Source organism: Brienomyrus brachyistius, chromosome 5 (genome assembly GCF_023856365.1).
Source record: "Brienomyrus brachyistius isolate T26 chromosome 5, BBRACH_0.4, whole genome shotgun sequence".
Taxonomy (NCBI): Eukaryota; Metazoa; Chordata; class Actinopteri; order Osteoglossiformes; family Mormyridae; genus Brienomyrus; species Brienomyrus brachyistius.
Genome location: NC_064537.1, coordinates 37,958,745 through 37,978,796, shown reverse-complemented (window position 1 = coordinate 37,978,796; position 20,052 = coordinate 37,958,745). Strand labels below are relative to the sequence as shown.

Here is a 20,052-nt window from a genome sequence, read left to right as displayed (position 1 = left end):
TCAATTCAGTAATTGTCTTGATGTTGGAAGAAAACAACGGCAGTGCTGTGGAACCAATGGGCACAGGCTATGTATTGTTTGTGTTCAGATGTCTGTAAAGTTTGCTAGGTGCAGTTTGGAAATGAGAACATGATTTTATAGTCTTTTCAAGATATGGTGACCTATTCTAAAATTTACAAATGACTCTAAGAGCTATACTTTACTCTGTCAAGAGCTGTTTCAGTTTTGCTGTATTTCAGTCTTGCGTCTCGTAAATGTAAGATCACCAGAGCTTATCAACACATCACTCTCAAAAGGTTAAATGCAAACCGATCAAGTTTCAATTTATTCTTTTTCAGCAGGTGCTTGATCACAGCTTTTTAAGAGACATGTAATAGCGTTTCTTTGTGCATTTCCCATGTAGATTTAATTATTTAGAAGAGAAGTTTATAATACGATTGTAATAACCATCTTATATTGTACAATCACGCTTATGTCCATGATGACCCATGCAGTTGAACTCCTATATCTGCCTTTTCCCAAGCATGCATTAGTTTACCTCTTGTATTTGAGTATTATATATATTTTATTTGCTGTGCCTTTTAGTAGAAAAATACTTCTTCACACAAAACAGAGTTTAGTTGAGCATAGCTGACAAATATTTCCCCAAAAACAACTGTCTCGACACCTGTTTGAAAACACGTTTTTTATAGTTTGCTACTATACTTGCTTAAGCAATGGTGAATTGCCACACACACACACACACACACACATACACACACACACACACACACACATACAAACATATAGTACATCGGAGTTAACACACACTGACATACACACATGCTGGCACACCTATATAATTGGGAACCTTCCATTCATTTCTATGGGAAAAACCCTAATCCCAGTCACAATACCCTTAACCCCTACCCAGTCCTAACCATAACCAAAAGTAATCAAATAAAATACAATACTTTTGACTTTTTCAATTTTTCCATTGCACACACAGATTTTTATTAAATTGAGGTTATCCAAATGGGGACCTGAAAAATGTTCCCAAAAGTAAGGAAATTTCACGTTTTGTGTTATAAGAACATAAGAACTATACAAACGAGAGGAGGCCATTCGGCCCATCAAGCTCGCTTGGGGAGAACTAAACTAATAGCTCAGAGTCGTTAAAATCTTATCTAGCTCTGATTTAAAGGAACTCAAGGATTCAGCTTGCACTACATTATCAGGAAGGCTATTCCATACTCTGACTACACGCTGTGTAAAGAAGTGCTTCCTTAGATCCAGCTTGAAATGTTCTCCCTCTAATTTCCACCTATGGCCACGAGTTCGTGTATTTAAAATAATGCTGAAGTAACTATTTGGTTGAACAGCATCCAAACCTGTTAGAATCTTATATACCTGGATCATGTCCCCCCTCAGTCTCCTTTGCTTGAGACTGAACAGATTTAGCTCAAGTAACCGTTCCTCGTATGGCAAGTCAAGTCGTATAGACAAGTCAAATCTGAAACCTGCATTTATGAATTGGTCTTCATTTGGTGAGAGTCAAGCTCACTCCATTATTCTTAAACAGCTGTAGTAAGACAGAAAGCTTGACCGTCCTGCTCACCCTCTCCATCGTCACCCACAGGGGGCAGTAGAGAGGAGGAGAGGGAGGCTGTTAGGGGGCCGCTTTCCCTGCCATCCGTGGTACTCTGTAACAGAGGCACTTCTACCTTGTTGTTTGCCTCATTCTCTCCCAGATTTCCTCCTAGTGCCTCAGCTGTCCCTTCCTGGATTGTTGTGAAAGTACTCAGCACTATCCGCTCCTCATCCCCTTCTTTACTTTTCTCCTGCATCTCCTCTTCCCCCTCTCCCCCCTCCTCCATTTCCATTTCTCCACTGGCAGGCATAGGGCCAGCCCAGGCGTCGTTCGCTGGGCTTTTCTTGTTTTTGTTGTAACTTCCTCCATTCTTAAAGCTACTCCTCAAATTTTCACTACGTTTCTTCTTCCTGAGCTTGACAAGGATGTAAGTCATACCCATACAAATGACAAAAATTGCGATAATTATGACCCATAACCAGTTCGAGGGGACATTTATATGTGAATGCTCAGCATCTGATTTGATAACCTTTGGACCAGTGGATTGAGTCTGACTTACAGTGAAAGTGGCAGATGTGGTACCTACATCAGTCTTGTGCGTTTTTTTGTCCAAAGAGACAGAAGAATTAGGAGTATCAGATATATTTAAATCCTGAGGTCCACTTGTTAGAGAATCAGATGTTCTAAAATGCTGACGTACACTTGTTGGAGAATCTGATGTTTTAAAATGTTGAGGTCCTCTTGTTGGAGAAGCAGATGTTTTAAAATGTTGAGGTCCACTTGTTGGAGAAGCAGATGTTTTAAAATGCTGAGGCCTACTTGTTGTGATGGGAGCGGGGATTACTGAAATATGCCTCGCTGTGTAATTTTTTATTTGTGGTCCAGACTCAGTTTCCTGGAAAGCAGATAAAGTAGTTCTTGAAATTGGTAGAAGTGTTGTTTCAGGAACAGGCTGAATGGTCGTTTCTAGGGCTTTAGACTCTGACAGAGGTGTGCTTGAAGTTTCCAGGTGAGTTAGAGCACCAGTGTCAGTTGGAGGTAAGGTCATACTTAGATGCTGGATCACTGTACTTGGACGCTGCATGTATTTTGTGAGTTGTGATTGGGTATGCGAAGCTGGTTTATAATGCTGTGTTGTGGGTATGAAGGTCTGAGCAGAGAGTGGAGGAAAGTTAATGAAGAGGAAGGGTGTTGTCACGACAAGTACTGAAATAAACATTCTTTTGAGGTTCGTGATCCGATGGTTACAGAATTGATTGTTTTAATGGTTTCTCACTAACTGAATTAACAAAGAATACTTGTTTAATGATAGCTCAGATCAGTTTATCAATTAGGTGGTTTATTCGTTTGTCCATTAGATTGTTTGTAATTAGGTCATTCCAAAGTTTTCTTGTTTGTAAGAATGAAACTGGGGAACCAGGCTGATTTCTGCCTTTCCTTTTCCACCCTGCAGTTTTTGGACTTTTTTAATTGTATTTCACATCAGAATCATTCCACGGTTTTATGTACTTTACAAGTCCCTTTGTAGTCCCGCTTCCACAGTGTCCACAGTGGCTCTTTCCGAGGCTTTTCTCTGTTCTAAGTTCACCATCACTTCTCTCTTTAAAGCTTCTTCTTAGACTGGATCACTGAAGGAAAGAACAGAGGAATATTCTTTTAACTGGAGAAACTGACATTGGATCACCTCTCGTATAGCGAAGCTTTTCTGAATGTCTAATCTATCATCGTTAGCTTGGCAGAATAGCCACAGCACCGTCGGACCCCTCAGCAAGACCCTTAACCCCCGTAAAATGCTCCAAGGGCACCAGATAAATGCCTGACCCTCTACTCAAACCCCCACTTTCACCTGTATGTACAGTATGTGTATGTTTCAAAAAAGGAACGCAAGATGCACACATGCCCAAAGAAGCATCCAAATAGACCGATACTCATACATGTAAAAATGAAAAAGCATCATTTAATTGTGTTTTATTTCATTATACATATATACAAAGCTTAAAAGTTTAGAGAATACAAAACAATGGCATTAAAAATGTAAGCTACACAATGACATATTTGCATTGTCTAATTTAAATGAATCAAACATATGCATGTAAACACAAGAACTAAATTTTGCCGCAGATATTCCATATTAATCATGTTCTTGCAAAAGTTCTTTGTTGAAGTAACAAACTACTTGACACACTGAAAGTTACACAATACCAAACTTTGCCTAAATTAAGATACCCCTTTAGATATAGCATCTGTGCATGGAGGACATTTTTCAGACACCAATAACTTTAAAAAACTACCAAGTCTTGCCTACAGAGAAAACAGTCCTGATATTTAACTGCATCCTTAAGACACTTCCTTAGTGCACCATATATATCAGAGGTAAATAAAAGCTGATGCTAGGTCTCGTATGAGATTTTCATCAAAAACGTAATTGTAAAAATGTGGCTATATGGCACACAAAGTATCTCCAGTAGACTGAGGATGTAACCCCTGACTTCAAGCTACTAGATCTCACTGAATCAATTTGCAAAATCATTTCAAAATAATTTAAATGCTAAAGCTACACAGGAGATGTGCGACAATGTGGTCACAAAGCAGTTTGAGAAATACCCCAGAATATTGCTGTTCGTAAGCGATTGCTAAACCATGTGCAAAAATTTCACAATTAATGAAAAAACCAATTAATTCGATGTTTAAATACAGTATTTGAAACACTTTTTCTGTGTAACTTGAAACTTGATTACTCAGTATACTGATACTTTTTCATTTCACAATTGACTGTTTCACAGTTGTGTTTCACAATCTCCCTAGTAGCGCCTGTAACAGATAAAATGACTTACCTGAATTTCATTGCTCAAATGTTAGAAAGAAATGGACAAAAATGGCAATATATACATGAATTTAATAGAACCTAGCTCTTTCTGTTGTCACTCGTGCTGTCTCTTCCTCTTTCTGTGTATGTCAGAGAGGGTGGCTGATTACACCAACAATAAAGATGGCTCGCTCAGATGGCTGGAAACTGCCTAGGTGTGGTTTTTCAATGTGTGAAAATGCGAATATGATACATGACTATGTATGAGTTTTGTTCAAAGTCAATTTCTTTTGCATGCACATTGGAGACATGCACATGGAGGTGTAAAGACAACATGGAAACAAACAAGTCACTTCAAAAATGTTTTAATTATCTACGGTATATTTAGAAGTGGTAAATTTAATCCACATTACGTTGTTTCACCAGTGCACATTTACTGACACGTGGGAAAAGTCAACTCTTCCTCTCATATCTAAAATTATGTCATGTAGTTCATAGAAAATTTGTACGCTTGCTTCCTCATTTGTTATACATTGTTCTTTTCATTAGATCTAACTTACCCATTACAAAGGCAGGTCATGTTTTACTCTGCTTTTTAGCTGGGTATCTCTTCTCCCCCCCATAGCTTAGCACACGTGCAGGTCTTATCCAGCTTATTTCCCCCAACATTAAGAGGTAAAATGGAAACTGAGCTGAAGCTCCCAGAGTCTACATCTTGCATTAAATGTAACTGAATGTATGTAGTGCTGTGACATCATCAAGTCCTGCTAGAGTACTACTACACAGCAGAATATATAATTTACATTCCAGTAAAGGTGAATTAAATGGTTTCAAAATAACTTGTAATCTTAATTAAATTCTTTCGAGTTTTTAAATCAATGAGTAAAAGTCAGGCACATGTGCAGTTACGTCTAACTTCATCCACTGAAATCAAAACAATAAGTAAAATGAAATGAATGAAACGTTCACAGCATATCTTCATTTTCTCAGCAAGAACAGATCCTGCCCAAGTTTCAGAGCAAATGACGATTCCATGGCAGCAAGGAACTGGGTTGCATGTAAAAGTAAGAGGATGTGGTATGTGGCCTTCATCCTTTTTCACTGAGAATGCAGAACAACATTTCCTGTTGACTCATTTTTTTTATAATTGATTTTATGAGGGTTAGCAACTGTCACGACACCTGGAATTGTAATTATGGATATATATATATATATATATATATATGCATCTAAAAGTATTGGTACCTTAAAAAAAGAATCACAAATAAATAATGTTGACTTGGTGGGCAATACGGTGTGGGAGGTATGGGATGTACTGTAAGGTAGCATTCGGTACTCATAGTCAACATGTCGAAAGCTCAGGGATGAAGACCTGAGTGACTTTGACAAGAGCCAAACCATTGCAGCCGGATGACTGGGTGTGAACATCTTTGAAAAGGCAGGGCTTGTGGGGAGCTCACAGTCAGAACCTTCTGAGCATGGTCTGAGAAGGGAAAAACCATGATCCACCAACAGGGTGCTGGGCAGCCAGGACTCATCGATGCCAGATGTGAATGAAGGCTATCCGATGCAATGCAAAACAACAGAAGAGCTACTGTGGCACAAATGGCAGATAATTCTGAGGGTAGATATGGGAGTAATGTGTCACAGCACAGTGCGTGGAGCCCAATAGGGAATGGGGCTGTGTAGCCTCATGCCAGTCAAAGGCCCATGCTGACCCCTGTCCACCATCGAAAGTGCCTATAATCGACACATGAGTCAACGGAGCTGGAAGTTGGAGCAATGGAAAAAGGTCACGTGGTCCAATTGAAGCCATTTTTTTTTGCATCATATAGGCCGAGCTACATGTCAAGCATCTATGGGATGTGTTGGTCCAACAAATCCTACCCACAGCTACATAGCTCCATATGCAGCAGGGCTCAATGCATGTGTGTCATTACACATTATGGGGTAGGGTCTCCTATGTTTCTTACCATGGATTCCACAAGATGTCGATTCCTTTGAGATTCTGGTCCATGGTGACATGACTGCATCATGCAATTTCTGCAGATTTGCTAGCTACTCATCCATGCTGCGGATCTCCCGTTTTACTACACCCCAAAAGTGTTCTACTGGATTAATATCTGTTGACTGAGAAAGTTTTAGAAATCAGTTCAAGATGATTTCTTCTTTGTGACATGGTGCATTATCACACTGGAAGTAGCCATTAGAAGAAGGGCACATTTTTTTTGTTTGTTAAGAAGGGGTGCACATGGTCAGCAATAATACTCAAATAGACTGTGGCATTCTAACGATGATTGATTGCTATTAACTAGGGTTGGGAACATTCTGGAATGCATTCATCAATTCAATCAGTCAATGGAAATGGAGTTGGGATTGGAAAAAAAACTATGTGTAATAGAATTGGAATTGAATTTGAGGGAGATTTAAATATTCCTTTAAACTCCAGTTCCATTTCCTGGTTTGGACTAGAATTGATGAATGCATTCCGGACAGAATAGAACTTACGAACATCGTAGCATTAAGCATTAAGCATTAAGCATTAATGCATTAAGCATTAAGGTTTCAAGAAACCGGGCCCTGGACTGTTGACTAGGCAGGTTGGGTCCATGGTTTCACACTGCTGATCCCAAATTCTCCCCCAGCCATCTGTGGGCTGAAATCAAGTTACTTTACACCAGGCGATGTTTTTCCAGTCTTCAACAGTTCAGATGTAGTGAGCATGGAACCATTGCAGTCTCAGCTCTCTGTTTTTTGCTGACAGCAGTGGAACCAGACATGGTCTTCTGCTATTGTAGCCCATCTGCTTCAGGGTATGATGTGTTCTGCATTCTGATATGCCTTTCCACACATGGTTGTACAGAGTTACCAAAGCCTTTCTGTCAGCTCCAGCCAGTCTGGTCATTCTCCACTGATCTCTTTCATAAAGAAGACCACTAAATGGATGTTTTTTTGTTTTACCATGGCATTCTGATTAAGGTTATAGACTGTTGTGTGTGAAAATCCCAGGAGATACTGGATACTTAAACCAGTCCAATTAGCACCAACAATGCTGTGGTTAAAATGATGATTTTTCCCCACATTCTAGTGTTTGATGTGACCATTAACTGCAGCTCCTGACCTGCATGATTTTATGCATTACACCGCTGCCACATGACAAATGATACACAATGCATGTTCCTAATAAAGTGCTCGGTGAATTATCATTCGATCTAACTTACCTATTATAAAACAGGTCATTTTCATTGTGCTATTTAACTAGGTGTGTCTGTTTATTTTTACAATTAGCTAAGTAACTAAACTAGATATTGTTTAGTCAAACAATTGAGGTAGTGATCCATTCAAACAATACATTGATGTATTCTATAGTTGCTGCAAATACTGGGGTGATTTCAGGAGAGGTTTTGAAATCAATGTTATATGGTTAAAAGGTTAATCCTGCATCAAGAGATATGTAGTTAAACTACTTGGCAACTCTACTGTAAGTTGCTCATAGGGTGGAGGCATGTGTGCATGCACACACTCTGTAATATGCTAACACTGCATCCAGGGTGTACCCTAGTCTGGGGGTGTGAGGCGATAATTCTAACCACCAAGCCGCTGCATTGCGCTAAATGAAAAAATGCAGAAGTGTAAAATGTTTGATGTCATTTAAATACTAAGTTGATTAATACATGAAATGTATCAAAACACTACAGGCTATGTTTGCAAAATGGAAATAGTTGCATTTCTAATGTCTTTTTGATCTCTCTTTTTACAAACTGTTAAGACCTTTGTTGATAAAGAGCTTAATGCTGGTTTTTGTTTTGCAGTTCTTTCTGTATTGCATGTGAGGGGCTAGCTGCTTAGATAAGGGGCCAATACCTGGATCCACAAATCTTATTGTTTGGTGTTACTTATTATTCTTTGTATTCTAAATACATACATCTTTTATAACTTGGCCTAAATGTGCTGCTAACTGGCAGCTGGGAACCCTTTTTTCATTTTATGGCCTTGCCTAGGACCAGACGGAAGAGAAACGCATGCTACTGGTATGTATATATAACATAAATTGGAGGCTTGTCACTGATCCTGCTGAATTTGAAGTGGGTGATTATTGTGGCCACGGTAAACCGCCGTCACAGCTTCCGCCTGGAAAAGGTTGCGGTTTTTGCCTTCATTGAAGGAATTTCAGAATTGCTGTAAGGAAGACCTGCTACTCCTTGGCAGACTTTTCAACATTTCAGTGATGCATTCTAGTACCAAGAGACAAATAAAATCACTGCTACAGCAAAGACTAATGGATAGTACCTAAGTGACATATGACAGAAACAACAAGAGTTGTGTTTGGTGAAGTGCAAGCAGTGGCAGGAGTGAAAGCTGGGATAGATCTGGTAGACCCTCTGGAATCTGCTCCTGTCTTGGCTATCTGCCTTATGGAGCTTGACATGGAATTGAAGCACCTACAGTATGAAGCACAGTCCCTTTGTGTTTGTGGAAAGGAGGTGGAAGCAGACAAGGATCTGGAAATGTGGCAGCTTGAACTTCAAGCCGTACAGGCTGGGGCACCAACAGCTGGATCGTGGAATATTACATCATCTGTTTTGACTGCCTTTCCACCTGAGTTTTATGCAAGTAGACATTAATCAGAGAGATGGATATGGGCTTGTATTAGACTGCTTGGGAAAAACAATGAACCTTTGTTAAGATAGCCAAAAGAAGAACTCCTGTGCTGCAACGTAAATTAGTCAGGAAAACTATAGAAATGTGTTCTTTCTTCTCTTTGGAGCAACATTTGGACTATTACAATGTTACAGCGTTAAAATCATTGTAATATATGCTCACGGATGGGTCCCACAGATCTTTTAGGGAAGGTTTACTAACCATGTTAAAACTACAAATCAAACTCTTGTAGAATTTGCTCAGAAAGCATTCATCCTTTTTGATAAATAGCGTGCTACTAGCAAAGTCACGTTTCGAGTAACTCAGCAAGTTACTGTTACTCACAGAACTTAAGAGTTGTATACTTGACGGGATTGTTGTGTACTTGAATAGCTACTCTGATTTCTGGCTGATAAGCTGATTTTGACATGTTAGAGTCTGTTCTTTGTCAACTCATGAAAAAAAAATCACTTTACCTTAAAGACAAAGGCTTGAATGTTTCTGTATAAACAGTGAAATCAGATGAGGGCAGACATCTGTCCTGGGCAGATGTGTAAGTGCATTTTGCCAATAGGATCGGACACCAAAGGCCTGTCATCATTACTATCCGATACTAGTAGGTGCTGCGGAATCTGTTTGTTTTGCGTAACACTTATTTTGCATATGATGTTTTAACTGAAGACTAAGTCAGGTTATATAAAAGGTCACGTACATACAAGTCATTTGTACAATGACACTTTAAGATCTACGATACCTCACTTCAAAGCACTGTTCTTCAGCATGATAGTTGATGTTGGTTTATATACTCTATTCAAGAAACACACACATGTAAATGCTACAAAGCAAACTATTTTGCAGACTGAGGTTAAATGTTTAGCTGAGTATGGTTTAGCTGTGTCCAGGGTCAGTACTCAGACTTCTCCATGGTTGTTAGTACCAAACTTGGATGGTAGATCATGTTTCTGTACCAATTACAACAACCTGTGATGTGTCATGATTGTTCCATTTTTTTGTGATGAAGAATTGTATTGATAATGGTGGTTTTCTCATCGGGTCAATTGGATTTATTAAAATAGAAACTTTATTGATTCTCATGTGGTAATTGTATTTTAGCAGTCGTGCTCTCCATGAGACATATACACAGATGAGAGCAAGCTCAGCAGGATGCAGCACCCGTGCAATAACGGGGGGTAAAGGGTCCAATGGAGACATCAATCTGCTGGCCTCGGGGGTCAAATCTGCAACCTGCTGATCAAAGGCACATTGTCCTAACCCACTGCGCCACATACCACCCCTAAAAGGTACTGGTAAGTAACAATGACACCTTGTGGTTGTGACATTTTAACCTGTGTCACCCTGGGTAATTTTATACAATGTACTTATGACTTTTTCCATGAGGATAGCACCTGCATTCAAGAATTTTGTGCTAGCTGCAAAAAGTAATAGTGAGGCATATTTGGAAGATATAAAAATGTATAAAATCATGGATGCAGACACACAAAATAAATGGAAATACCTGGGATTCTGTGCATAAATGTTCACTAAATGCAATTGACTCAGCCAGTGTTTCTCCACCCACTCCTCAGGGTGCCCAGACATTTTTTGTTTCCTTTCAGTTTCCAACATACCTGTACTAAGTATTCATTGTTCGCGATTGGTTAGAAGGTGGGAGGTGGCAAAAATGTCCAGAGGGTCCCTGAGGACAGGGTTAAGCAACACTGGTCTAGGCCTATCACAGCACGTGTTATATACATGTATCAGAGCAGCTTTATATACCAGTGTAATATACTCAGATCCAGCCTAGCACATGTCCCATGCTCAGTGCTTCCTTCTCCCAAAAGTTTGCAAATCAGCCTCTTGTTTTCATATTTCACGGTGTTCATTATCCATTGTGGTTTTTTGCTCATGATTCGGATTAACAATTACAAAGTGTTGAAAAGTAGTGAGAAAGGTGCAGTGAAGAGCACTAGGCTAATGCTTTCTCTGTAAGATAGATACACACACTCACTGGCCAATAGGAACACATGCACACCTGCTTTTTCTTGTAAATATCTAATCAGCCCATCATGTGACAGGTGCCAAAAGCATAATATAATGCTTATTATACTTAATTGTGTGTAACTATTTGCTTACGCCTAGAGCACTTCCTTTAGAAAAAAGGGAAATGAAATGCTGGTGACTGACGCTGTACCACGTGTACCAAGTTGCACGATCAAAACTGAATTACGACAGCAATTTGCTATTTAAGGGTGGGAATGTTATGACCTCTATTGTTAGAGACCATGGTGTTGCTATTTTGTGACTTTGGTAAAGCCACCATACATTAGCATAAATTGTTAGCCAGTCAGACATGGTTATATGCAATGCAAATGGGACAACACAAGTAAATAAATAAGCACATTAACTTTATTAAAGGCTGGTTATGATTTTTTTTTTTTAGTATAGCCCTCACCCTAAAGGCACCACTTAAATGTAAATGACATATTGGGAATAATAGGGTGCCTATTCCATATCAGGAAGGACACTATAAGGTTCGACAATGTTTGTAAGCTACCATTTCAGCCATTTCAATTAAAAGGACATGGATTTCACTTAAGCGCAGAGTACTTGCTGTGTGCTGATTGGTCAGTCTCCTATAATTATGCATGTGCCACTAATAACAATAATTCAAAGTGCTTTACATAAAGTAATAGCAAGTATTAGCATGGACCTGTCTATTGCTTCCTGTCAAAACTCAAAAGTATAACCAATGCAAGTTCTTGCTTTTCTTATTAATTTCTCAGAACTATGATGCCTTATAATAGACCAGCCCAGCCACCTACTACCCCCCTGTTTTGGTCTTTATCATGTTTCAATGCACACTCAACCAGGTGCTGTATGTCGTAATGGACACTAAGAATATTTTTAAGTATGACTGCATGACAGCAAATTGTTTGACTCAAAATGGTAACTCCTGGGAGAGCTGCAGTTCTAACAGTAGTTCTAATGTACACAGTAACCTTAAAATTATGTGATGGATCTTTTTCAAAGTCCCCAGGATAGGAGTAACACTTTACTTGAGGGGCACAAGTAACTTAGTAACTCAGTCAACTACTCAAGTACAAATGTAACTGAACAAAAATACATGAACTGTTATCATTGATCGATTAATCATGAATGAATGAAATGGGATCAGTATGTAATTAACACTTAGTTTTTTGTTAATTAATACGTTAAGTCCCCTCCATGAATTGCCATCTTATCGTGGTGTTGGGGTTTGTGTGCCCCTATGATCCTATGAGCTATCTTGATGTGGGGGAAATTGCCCCTGGTAGGGTCTTCCAAGGCAAACTGGTCCTACTGTAGGTGCGGTTCATATTGACCCCTATGACGAGGAAAATAAAGGAGGATGTCGTGCTGGGGGCCGGGCCTCCACCCATGGGTCTTGGCCGGGCATAACCCGAAGGGGTAACATAGGTTCGTCACCCTGTGGGCCCACCACCTAAATGAATCAATACTTAATGCACTAAAAGTCAATAACATAATAACTGGCTAATAATGTAATAACTTATCAGCAAAAAGTTGTTATTGGTTCAGAAAATGTACAACATTATTGGCCAGTTATTACATTATCAACATTACATTATCAGTAACATTACCAACAGAAAATGACATTATTGGCGGTTATTACATATTTGGCAATTATTACATTATTGGCAGTTGTAGGCCTATTTCATTCACAATAAGACTGAAGCAGTGTCACTGTCATCTTGTGAATCTGATTACTCTAAGACAAGTCACACTAAGTTGGGCTTCAAATAAAGACTTTTTTCAAGAGGTGAGGAGAGTGTGTAGGAGGACTACAAATTGTGATGTCAGGGGTGTGGGAAGAGTAGGGGTTAAAAGGGAAGGAGGGCGTAACAGGGCCATCTGAGTAATACTTTGCTGTTGCTCTGAAGTAATCTAGTTGTTTCCAGCGGTGGGGGGGGGGATTCATTTGCATACAGGAGCAAGGCATATAAAGTGTGCACACATGAAACACGAAAACTAAAGACAAAGTGCACATACATAAATAAATATGTTAATGTGGGTTAGGGGTATTTTGAATGTTCGACAGGGGAGCGACAGACGAGACTGAGGACCGTACAGGACCTGGGGAAACAAAACCAAAACATCAATGGGGCACTGGGAACAGGACAGACACACAGAACAGGTACAGGGACAACAAGCAGGACAATCACTGACAAACCACAGGGAAGGAGAACAGGCATAGGGACACTAAGACAGGAGACACAGGGGGAACACCAATGGGAGGCACAAAGGGACCAGGAGTGAACACAGGAACGACAGAGGGTCGAGAAGCAGACTGGGATCTGTTCTACTGTGGTGGTGGCGGAGGAGTCACTCCCCTGGAGGGGTTCAGTGGGGCCATCAGGGAAATCCCCGAGGGGTCCCATTTGAGCTCCTCCTCTCCCAAGGGGAAAGGAGCGGTGGTCGGACAGTCCGGTTCCTACTCGGGCACAGGGACTGGGGTCATGGGAGCTGGTGTTGCGGGAGCAGGGTCAGGGCACTGGGGGGATTGGAGGCAGAGGCACGGGATCAGGAATCAAGGGCGGAGCAGGAATCACGGGCAGAGCAGAAATCATGGGTGGAGCAGGGACCTCAGGAACAGACGGAGCAGGAATGGGCGGAGCAGGGACCTCAGGGACAGACGGAGCAGGAATGGGCGGAGCAGGAACCTAAGGGGACTGAGTAGGGACAGGCAGAGCAGGAGCCTCTGTGGTCGGAGCAGGGACAAGTGGAGCAGGAGCCTCTGTGCACGGAGCAGGGGTTTGCATCCCCAACCGACCTGGCCCAGGCGAGTTCCCTGGAGAGCTCCCAGCGCTGGCAGTATAGCTATGGCTTCGGGTGCCTGATTGTGTGAAGTGGCGGTGGCGACGTCCATGGTAAACAGCGTTGGATCCAGAATCAAGAGGGGCGTCTCCCGACACCCGGTAGGGGAAGCAGCAGAGATCAGGGTAGTGCCAAGGAAGATCCCTGGTGGGTCTTCCTGCTTTTGGGCGACTCCGTTTTTCTTCCCTCTCCCAGCATTTGGTGAGCTCTGAGGCCATTTTGGAAGCCCGCTGTCGATGTCCAGCTGCAGCGTCATCATTTCTGATGCTCTTTCTTGAAGTCGTCGGAGGTTTTCGCGTACTTCTTCTGCTTAGTGCGCGTCGCTGGGCAGGGGTTTCTCCTCCAGGATGTCCGGTTGGCTAAAGCCGGAGCCGTGGGATCGTCTCGGATCTCTGGCTGCCGTAGCCAATACAATACCTCATCTGTGAGGACGAGGTACTCTTCATGTGTGAGGTTGGGCTCTTTCTTTTCATTCTGTCGTGACCGATTGTGGTGCACGGAGCGGGGAAACAGGAGAGGAATACAAAGGATCGGGTAACACGGGATTTAATGGGGAAACGGAACAGGGGCATGTAACAAGCAAAGAACGAACAGCACTAAAGAATCAGACTTCAATAGACTTCAATGACAGACATAGGGAAACATACTTGAACTTGGACTGAAATACACAGGACTAATCTGAAATAACACGAAACAGCTGGTTTCTACATGAGGTTAACACAGGACGTTTCACACAGGAGGATCCGACGAGCAGGGCATGACAATAGGTCTAAATGAAACATTTGAATTAAGTGATTAAGAATTGTGTCCCTATGCATTTGTCCATATAGTGTAGTTGTTAAACACTTGAAATACTTTATTTATATTTCAGTTTTCCTAACCATTATTTCCCCCAATCCATGTCCCTTCCAGGGCTCCATACGTATTTAGTCAATTTGTATATCTTTGTTTTTGGTTCTTGTGAAAGAGTTCAGCAGAAGAACAAAACAGCACTGAAAAAATAAAGGCTAACATTTGTTAACCATGTAATATTACATGGATATGCATGTTATACAGAAACTCTCAACTTCCAACGCAGCCTAAAAATGGCGCTAACACGGCCGTGCTTTCACAGCATCATTACTGTGCATAGGTCACGGCGATGATGTCACCCGCTCTTCTTAAAGGCACAAACACCTCTCTCACTGCTACCAGAAGCAGTTAGCTAGCTTTTTGACTCGTTTATCAGCAAAATAATACCACGACATTATGAAAGTATCTATGATGCATTATAGGTGACTGCTCTGTGACTTTTAATCATTTATAAACCTATATTAAAGTTTAGTAAATAATTGTGACCCGTCGCTAAGAAATGGGTCTTATGGGTGCAGTACTACCAGTGCGACTTAAGACTCATTTCGTGGCGATGGGTCACAGTTAGGTGACCCTTAAGTATGCGGTTATTGCTTGTGAATGTCTTAAGAATTTGTAAATGATTTGTTCATCATTAACTACAGGCTTTGTAATTATTTAGAAATGATTTATGATCATTTCTCCCTTTAATCATTTATAAATGTTTAAGGTTTTGCAAATGATTAGTTAGCCCTTAACCACATGCTTATTGTCATGATCTGCGTGTCCAGTCCTCGTGTGTTCCACGCCCCCTGATCATCCACGTGTGCTTCCCCAATTGTGCCCAGCTGTTTCCTGTTCTTTTCCACTTGTCTTGTGTATATCAGTCAGTTCCCCAGGTCGGTCATTGATGTTTTGTGCTACATTGTTCCGTGCCTTCCTCATTCCCTTTAATAAACCTCCGTATCAGAACTTTCACCTGTCAGCCTCGTCCTTGCTCGCTGCCTGCCTGCTAGACGGACAGCGAATTATAACACTTATAAATGTTTAAAGAATTTGTAAATGATTTATTCATCCTTAACTACAGGTTTCTACATGTCTTATTGAGGTTTTGTAAATGATTAGTTAATGTTTAACTAAAGGCTTATATATGAGTCATCTGAATATTATTATAAAGTGTTACCAAATAAGGTTTAATTAAATTTAAAATACAATGTTTTATTTTGAATATAAGCATTTACCTCAACAGTCTATTGTTAAATGCTAGAAATATTTGTGCACATTTCAGGTGAGCGAAAGAAACTGTGAGTGTTGGGAAGGGTTGAGCTGAGCACAGATCTATTACGAAATTGTAAGTTTCACATATATTAAAAATAATGTGAACACATTATACGTGTATGTCTGTCCATATTTTAGGATGGTAACTAATTAAAATGATGAAAACATGCAAAACAGGTACCTTGTGTTGAATACATCGAACTGTTATGAGTAGTAACATAATCAAAGATTTCAGTGGGAAAGTTCTTCTGTCAATGCTGGCATTTGGAGGAAGTATGGAGAAAAAAAGAGTTTGAATACCATTGGAGTAGAGGATCTAGGGCGGCTTCCAATGGCCTGGAATGGATGCCAATATTAAAGACTTTTGATAGAAATTCCCTGCATGCCAGTGGACAAGCACCTAGCTACCATCACCCAGCCCCTTGTTGTCACTCCCCATCTTCAACGTGTCCTGGACAATGTGGGGGCCCTCCCACGGTCTGCATGTGGCCATGACTATATCCCCCTCACCCCGGATTCTATGAATGAAGTCTGGGAGCTGTTCTGACTGTTCAGCAAGCCATTGCTCATCCCTAAAGTCTTCCTCGCTTACCAGGCCAAGGTGTCTGTTTCCCGATTGGTGAAGGAAGTCCCATTTATACAGAATAGTGTATTTTCTGTTTAAGTAAATGGTTAGAATTTTTTGTGTTAAAACTGCCATTATAATTTGAATTTTATGTAGCGTATCGTACAAGAAAGTGCTTCTCTGGTTAGTTGTCTTTTGGTTTGCGACTGCCGTAAGGGATATGTATCAGACGAACAATAAAGTTTGCTTTTTGAATGTGAAAAATAAAGGTGTGGACGTTGGGAGCCACGCGGTTGTTTTACCGTGATTGGTAACCTATGTACCAGTTTAACGCATAAACAGTCTACCGTCCTTCATTTCATAGAAGTGGTCAAATGTTTTCAACCTACAGTAAGATGACCACTATACACAAGGTCTATCACCTCCACACATCGGTCTACCTCCCCTAGACTGAAGGCCTCACGGAATTTTTTAACCTTCAAAGAGATGTTTCCCCTTTCACCCAAAGTATTTTACTTTTTGACCTCTGGCAGCCACAGACTTAAAAAGTCTCTGCATGCCCCTAATTGTATGTATATATGATTGTCTGTCTTTACTCTGTGTTCGTTTACTTTTTGTCTGCTTTACACCCTAGTAAAAAGACAAACATGAGAAGTTTGCAATAACTCAGTTTTGTAAAAAGGATATTCCATGAAATACAGCATTACGAAAGTGTTTTGCAAAGCACTGTCACATGATTTATTGTTATAATCATCATACATCTCTTACGTAGTACTTACTGTTTTGAAAGTATGCAAAAATAGACGTAGATCCAGCCGATGTTTTTATATACATCTTTGTCATAAAAAACCTATGATCACATGTAATTAGATCTTTGAGTCACATTATAGACCATTACGACATTCATCTTACCAGTGCACTTACAACTTATTTAGAGATTCAAAATGTAATATAACATATATATATATCCATCCATCCATCCATCCATCCATCCATCCATCCATCCATCCATCCATTTTCCAAACCGCTTATCCTACTGGGTCGCGGGGGGTCCGGAGCCTATCCCGGAAGCAATGGGTATGAGGCAGGGAACAACCCAGGATTGGGGGCCAGCCCATTGCAGGGCACACTCACACACCATTCACCATATATATATATATATGTGGGGGCAGCATGGTGGTGCAGTGGTTAGCACTGTTGCCTCACACCTCTGGGACCCGGGTTCGAGTCTCCGCCTGGGTCACATGTGTATGGAGTTTGCATGTTCTCCCCATGTTGTTGTAGGGTTCTATCTATCTATCTATCTATCTATCCTTCATGATTTCATGATTGCTGGGATACTGCAAGACAGTGGTGTTGAGCTGCAGCGATTGTTTTTGGGGTGTTTGGAACGTATTTTCTGAGTGTTTGTGTGCTTTAATTGTTTAGTGGGTGGCTGTGTTATTTCTATTTATTGTTCTTATTTTGGTCGGCGTGAGTGCTTGTCTGTCCTGTCTGTTTATTAACAGCGCGATTGTTACGGGCAGTGAGCTGCGTTTTCTGTTTGCGTTTAACTCCATAAAAAACACCGGCGGGGCGAAATAGCTAATAATATCTAACGTCGGTAACGTTACTCAGCGCCAGAAAAGGACAGTTGCTCCTGAGCTTTGCTCGGTCGCCAGTCGGGGCCGGGAGGACATTTTCCACTTTTTTCCCCGCTCCGGCAGTAGCTTGCTGTGAGGGGGTTTTTGTGGTTTTTCGACCTCCCAAGAGCAACTTCGATTTCGTTTTGTTTTTAGTTTATACTTGGTTCAGGCAGAAGTTCTTTTGGTAAGTAGTAGTAAATTTATCGGATTTAAAATTTTAAATAAAAATAATAATTAAGTTCCGTTTCAACCCAAGTAACTTATTTTAGTGTACTCGGCACTTTATTTCATTTAACGGTACGCTAATTAATCTTTAAAGTTAAATACGCTATATAAATTTACTGGGCTGGGAGTACGGGGTCATAGTGAGTTAGTTAATTATGGGGCCGGCTCAGTGTTGCGTTTGCAACATGTTTGCCCTTCTGGACGTTAGTGTCCAGTCGGACTTCATCTGCGAGCGATGTAAGCTAGTGGACTCGCTCATGGTCAAGGTTCGCGACCTTGAGGAGCAACTGGCTCTCATCCAATGCAACAGTGAGTTAGAGGAGCAAGTTAATATGCCTTTTAGGGAGAAGGTGTGTACGCCACTAGCCGGGAGGGGGGAGAATGAAGAGCAGAGAGGTCAAGAGAGCTGGGTGACCGTAGGTCGTAGACGCAGGAAGGGGCGTACACACGTTGCAGAGGCGGCATCACCTGAGGTGACTGTGTCGAACAGGTTTCAGGTTCTTCCAGCTTTAGAGCCAGAACGGACTGGGGAGGCAGGTGGGCCCTTGGGCACTGAGGAGCCCCCTCCCCCCCAGGAAGAGGGAGGTTGTGGTAGTGGGGGATTCCATTATTAGGGGAGTAGACAGTTATGTGTGCACGCGTGATAGAGGGTCCCGTACGGTGTCTTGCCTGCCTGGTGCCCAGGTAGGAGACCTTCCAGATCGTGTGGATAAGCTTTTGGCCCCAGCTGGGGTGGATCCAGTTGTCGTGGTGCATGTTAGCACCAACGACATAGGCAAGGGTAGAAGGGCTGTTCTGCAGGATAAATTTATAGAAGTCGCCAATAAGCTTAGAAGCAGAACGTCCACGGTGGTATTCTCCGAAATACTCCCCGTGCCACGTGCAAGTCAGGCTAAGTTAGCTGAGGTAAGGAAATTAAATGCGTGGCTAAAAGGATGGTGTAGGAAAGAGGGGTTTAGGTTTATGGGGCATTGGAGGACCTTCTGGAACAGGTGGGACCTGTTCAAGCCGGATGGGTTGCACCTGAACCAGAGGGGAACCAGTGTATTGGGGAGGCGTATGTGTAGAGTAGTTGAGGAATGTTTAAACTAGGGACTGGGGGGGCAGGGAGGTTAGTTAACTATGTCAGTGGGGGGAAACGGAAAGCCCCAAATAATCATATTGTAAGTGGGCACCGTAATAGGCCTACCCTTTGTTGTCTGTATTTAAACGCCAGAAGTATTAGGAATAAAATTCATGATTTAGAGGCTTTTATCTCATCGGACTCTTATGATATTATAGGAATAACTGAAACGTGGTTGAGTGAAAAGGATGGACAAGAATATAATATGGATGGTTACACGTTGTTCCGTAAGGATCGTATAGGAAAAAAGGGGGGTGGTGTTGCAGTATATGTAAAGGAAAACTTGCAGGCAAGGGAACTTACTGATATAAATAAAACTACGGAAGCAATATGGGTAAAATTAGATGCTAAAAACTCAAATAGCCTAATTGTCGGTGTTTGTTACAGAACACCTAATATAGCTGCTGAGGAAAGCAGATTGTTATACAGTGATATTAGGACTATGAGCAATAAAAATGATGTGGTAGTTATGGGTGATTTTAATCTACCAGGAATGCAGTGGGACATTGTCACTGG

At 41.3% G+C, this 20,052-nt stretch overlaps 2 protein-coding genes across 3 annotated transcripts in view; both read right to left on the bottom strand.

Moving 5' to 3' along the window:
- LOC125741700 (carbonic anhydrase 4-like) overlaps positions 1–20,052 on the bottom strand; it is a 250,869-nt gene that overhangs the window by 160,185 nt on the left and 70,632 nt on the right. The window lies entirely within an intron of this gene.
- LOC125741696 (mucin-5AC-like) lies at positions 298–4,563 on the bottom strand. Its single transcript, XM_049012931.1, has 2 exons — positions 4,405–4,563; positions 298–3,198 (listed from the first exon to the last, which is right to left on the bottom strand). Exon 2 carries the CDS (start codon positions 2,787–2,789, stop codon positions 1,554–1,556), a length of 1,236 nt encoding a protein of 411 aa, XP_048868888.1. The 5' UTR covers positions 2,790–3,198; positions 4,405–4,563; the 3' UTR covers positions 298–1,553.